This window comes from Schistocerca serialis, chromosome 5, assembly GCF_023864345.2.
Source record: "Schistocerca serialis cubense isolate TAMUIC-IGC-003099 chromosome 5, iqSchSeri2.2, whole genome shotgun sequence".
Lineage (NCBI taxonomy): Eukaryota > Metazoa > Arthropoda > Insecta > Orthoptera > Acrididae > Schistocerca > Schistocerca serialis.
The window spans coordinates 408302905-408308096 of NC_064642.1; the positions used below are offsets into that span (position 1 = coordinate 408302905).

Consider the following 5192-nt stretch of genomic DNA (forward strand, 5'->3'; position numbering starts at 1 on the left):
CTGAGAACATGGTGCTGTACTGTATGGCTTAAGGGTGATGTCACCCTCCTGGGTAAAATAATTACCTATTTGGATATCCCAGCACGGAATACATAGCAGAATTTTATCATCAGAAGAAACAGAACTGGTATTCTTTTGGTCAGTGTGTGGCTTTGAGGTGGGTTAGAGAATTGAAAAAGAGAAATTAATAACTATAATGGAAATGCCTGGGTGGAATAATAAATAAGATAAGAGAAAGGCTCAGATATACTGGACCAATGCGTAGCACATAGAAACACTAACAGAAAACAATATTTACACTAGTTTTCAAGCTTTTGAACTATTTCTAGCAAAAGTGTTTACACACACACACACACACACACACACACACACACACACACACACAAGAGAGGCACACCCATACTCGTGTCATTGCAGTGAGACTGAGTACTGAGAGCAGTTGCTTGGATGGATGGAAATGGGGAGGAGAAAGGGAAGGATGCTCAAGGCAAGTGGGTGTAGTCGAACGGGATAGTGTGAGCTAGGTCTTTCATCAGATGACTCAGCGACTGCACAACAAGGACGAGGAATTCAGGAGGAGGAGGAGCACATAGGGGATGGAGAAAGGGACATAGTAGGGCAGGAAAGGAGGGGAAGGTGCAAATGAGGAGGGAGAGGCATGGAAAATGTGGAGGAGATAGTCTGCATGGAGGGTAGGGAGGTGGAGGCCTAGTGGGGAGGAAGTGGGCGGGGGGGGGGCAAGGGGGGGGGGGGTTAGTGTTGGGAGAAAGCAGAGCACGATTTGCAGCAGATACTTCACTATGTGAGTTTCTTGGATACTCCCTTCTAGCACTAGTTTCTCTGAAGTATGCACGTGGGAATACTCTCTCCATCATTACCTGGACTCCTGTAATTCATGTGACCTAAACCTTTGCTAACCTGTCGCCTTCTGGCCTCACGTTATATTTTCTCTTCTGTTTTTTACACACCACTCTTTCCATTCCAGTAGGTTGTGCACTGTCTTCTCCTTACATTCTCCCCCTCTCCTGCCAATCCCCCACCCACTCAGGTTTCCCTCCCCCTCCCCCTCACCAGCCATGCAGGCTTCCCTCCTCCCAACCACCACCACCCACGCAGGCTTCCCTTCCCCTCACCCCCACCACCACCAAGGCTTTCAACACCCTCACCCCCACCACAACGGAGCGTTCCCACGACCTCACCCCCACCACAGCGGAGGCTTCCCACACCCTCACCCCCACCACCCACAGAGGCTTCCCACGCCCTCACCCCCACCACCCACAGAGGCTTCCCACGCCCTCACCCCCACCACCCACAGAGGCTACCCTCCCCCTCACCCGCACCACCCACAGAGGCTTCCCACCCCCTCACCCGCACCACCCACAGAGGCTTCCCACCCCCTCGCCTGCACCACCCTTGGTGGCTTTCCTCCTCCTCGCCCGCACCACCCATGGTGGCTTTCCTCCCCCTCGCCCGCACCACCCACGGTGGCTTTCCTCTCCCTCGCCTGCACCACCCACGATGGCTTTCCTCCCCCTCGCCCGCACCATCCACGGTGGCTTTCCTCCCCCTCGCCCGCACCATCCACGGTGGCTTTCCTCCCCCTCGCCCGCACCACCCACGGTGGCTTTCCTCCCCCTCACCCCACCATCCACGGTGGCTTTCCTCCCCCTCGCCCCCTCCACTGCCGGTGGCTTTCCTCCCCCTCGCCCCCTCCACTGCCGGTGGCTTTCCTCCCCCTCGCCCCCTCCACTGCCGGTGGCTTTCCTCCCCCTCGCCCCCTCCTCCCACGGAGGCTTTCCTCCCCCTCGCCCCCTCCTCCCACGGAGGCTTCCCTCCCCCCCCACGGAGGCTTCCCTCCCCCACGCCCACACCACCCACGCAGGCTTCCCTGCCTCTCGCCTCCACCACCCACGGAGGCTTCCCTCCCTCTCGCCCCCACCACCCACGGAGGCTTCCCTCCCTCTCGCCCCCACCACCCACGGAGGCTTCCCTCCCTCTCGCCCCCAGCACCCACGGAGGCTTCCCTCCCTCTCGCCCCCAGCACCCACGGAGGCTTCCCTCCCTCTCGCCCCCAGCACCCACGGAGGCTTCCCTCCCTCTCGCCCCCAGCACCCACGGAGGCTTCCCTCCCTCTCGCCCCCAGCACCCACGGAGGCTTCCCTCCCTCTCGCCCCCAGCACCCACGGAGGCTTCCCTCCCTCTCGCCCCCAGCACCCACGGAGGCTTCCCTCCCTCTCGCCCCCAGCACCCACGGAGGCTTCCCTCCCTCTCGCCCCCAGGACCCACGGAGGCTTCCCTCCCTCTCGCCCCCACCACCCACGGTGGCTTTCCTCCCCCTCGCCCCCTCCACTGCCGGTAGCTTTCCTCCCCCTCTCCCCCTCCTCCCACGGAGGCTTCCCTCCCCCCCACGGAGGCTTCCCTCCCTCTCGCCCCCACCACCCACGGTGGCTTCCCTCCCTCTCGCCCCCACCACCCACGGAGGCTTCCCTCCCTCTCGCCCCCACCACCCACGGAGGCTTCCCTCCCTCTCGCCCCCACCACCCACGGAGGCTTCCCTCCCTCTCGCCCCCACCACCCACGGAGGCTTCCCTCCCTCTCGCCCCCACCACCCACGGAGGCTTCCCTCCCTCTCGCCCCCACCACCCACGGAGGCTTCCCTCCCTCTCGCCCCCACCACCCACGGAGGCTTCCCTCCCTCTCGCCCCCACCACCCACGGAGGCTTCCCTCCCTCTCGCCCCCACCACCCACGGAGGCTTCCCTCCCTCTCGCCCCCCACCACCCACGGAGGCTTCCCTCCCTCTCGCCCCCACCACCCACGGAGGCTTCCCTCCCTCTCGCCCCCAGCACCCACGGAGGCTTCCCTCCCTCTCGCCCCCAGCACCCACGGAGGCTTCCCTCCCTCTCGCCCCCACCACCCACGGAGGCTTCCCTCCCTCTCGCCCCCAGGACCCACGGAGGCTTCCCTCCCTCTCACCCCCAGCACGCACGGACGCTTCCCTCCCCCTCGCCCCCACCACCCACGGACGCTTCCCACCCCCACCGCCTCACCCTCACCACCTATGGAGGCTTCACTCCCCCTCCCCCTCAACCCCACCACCCACATAAATTTCCTTCCCCCTCACCCCCCAGCACCTATTTTCCAACCCTCGCACTCTCCCCCTTCTCTCAGCACCTCCTCCCTCACTACCCACCTCTCACCCCCTTCTCCCCCATTAACCCCTTCCCCCCGCCTCCTGCCCCCCCGCCTCCTCCCACCCCCTGCCTCCTCCCACCCCCCGCCTCCTCCCACCCCCCACCTCCTCCCACCCCCCGCCTCCTCCCACCACCCGCCTCCTCCCACCCCCCGCCTCCTCCCACCCCCCGCCTCCTCCTACATATTTCTATGCAAAATGCATCAGTCAGATATAGGCGAGTGGTCGCCTTCTTCTTACTTTATGTAAAAAGAAAAATGAAATGGATATGCATAAGGTACTATGAGCAGCATGATGAACACAATATTGTAGCCAAGATACATATAAACTGAAATGTACGCTAGTAGTAAATGTTTAAATGCTGACTAGTTCTGCAAATGGGCAGATTGTAAAGAATATGTGATGAGATAGTTATTCACATGGTTAAAGGAAATGGAAAAATTTAACTGTAAAGGGGCACTAATTCAGTAGCAGCAAAATAAAGAGAAGAAAAATAGCAGAAGAAGGTAGACTGGGGGATAGGAATAAAATCTGGTAAAATTTTGCGCAGAGCCCAAGTTAATCATTTTTAATAATTGGTTTAAGCATCACAAAAATTGTACATATGGAAGAGACATGTAGATACCAGAAGGTGTCTATAGATAATGTAATGCTAGTACAAATTTTGAAACCCAATTTTAAATTGCATAATAATTCCAGAGCATTTTCGTTTGTTACCATTATTTATTGGCTGTGAATGCAGATTAAAAGACGAAATTGCAGAAAGATCGTATATTAAGGAGATGAGACTTGGATAAGTTAAAAGAACTGTAGAGGTTTTCACGAGTTTCAAAGGGTTCATGAAGCAACAGTGGACTGTAGTTGGGGGGGGGGGGGGGGGGAGGGAGGGATGAGGGATAAAGAAACAGATGATGAATGGTTAGCTTTGACAGATAAAATACTGAAGGCAGCAGAGGATGATGTGGGAAAATATGCAAAGCCCATTAGAAATTTTGGACAACACAGGATATGCTAAATTTAACTGATGCAAAAAATGAAGCAATCAACAGGCTACAGGTGTCAAAAGATTTACACAGCACAAAATAGCAAAGCAGGAATGGCTAGAGGAGAAATACAAAGCTGTAGAAGCATGTCTGAGTGCAGGAAAGATAGTGGCAAGATAGAAGCCACTTGTAGAAAAAATTACTCTCCTTTGCTGAAAAAGGAAGTAACTTGAAAGACGGAAGGAATATAGTAGTGGAAAAACTATATGAAAACCTAGAGACAGTCAAATTCCTCTGATCCTGTAATCTTGTTGCTTCCATGTCACTGGCTAATGGGGACCACATCTGCAAATTATTTTCTTTTGGGGTGCAACTATACAGTCTTACTGTATTTACTACATCAAAGGGTTCTGTGGTCCAGCAGCAAGATATACTTGTGAGTGTGTTTCATATCAATAATTGTGCCAAAGTGTATGAAGATGAAACAGTAAAAGGATTTTTCAGTGTATGAAGATGAAACAGTAAAAGGATTTTTCGTAATCAGTCGCAACTAAAGTAAACAACAAATACCATTGAATGGAAAATCTGTGTGAAAATATCTTGTACGTTCTAGAACAAAACTGATCCCACAAGGTCAGGGAAACAACAGAAGAATGAATATAATAGGAGCCACGAACTGGCCTCAGGACATGCAGCATTTTTCATTTGTATGATCATGGTAAATACAAGGAGCTGCAAATCCAAATGACGAATATTATGTAATTTCTGTACAGGAGAGGACATTTTAATTGAATGTTGCCGCCTGGTTAAGGCAGGTGAATACGTTATTGCAGTGTCTCTCTTGTTAAGAAGACAAAGCAATGTTTTCTACCGCATGTTGCTTTTCATCTGTTTACCATGTAGGACATAACGATTACCTGCCTGAGTGAGCTAAAGCTTTCCTTCACTCTGCTGCATAGGTTACGATTAATTTGCAGATGTCATTATTCACAGAAGAAGGCGTCAGACTGATTTCGC

General features: G+C 54.4%; 1 protein-coding gene across 1 annotated transcript; it reads right to left on the bottom strand.

Moving 5' to 3' along the window:
• Nucleotides 1-1364: 1364 nt before the first annotated feature.
• On the bottom strand, nucleotides 1365-3104 carry LOC126481971 (uncharacterized PE-PGRS family protein PE_PGRS54-like). The gene has a single exon (XM_050105936.1). The coding sequence runs from the start codon at nucleotides 3102-3104 to the stop codon at nucleotides 1365-1367; it is 1740 nt and encodes a 579-aa protein (XP_049961893.1).
• Between the last annotated feature and the right edge of the window lie 2088 nt (nucleotides 3105-5192).

Coding starts and splice junctions, on each gene's coding strand:
- LOC126481971 (XM_050105936.1), bottom strand. CDS start 3,104: ATGTGGGTGGTGGGGTTGAGGGGGAGGGGGAGTGAAGCCTCCATAGGT.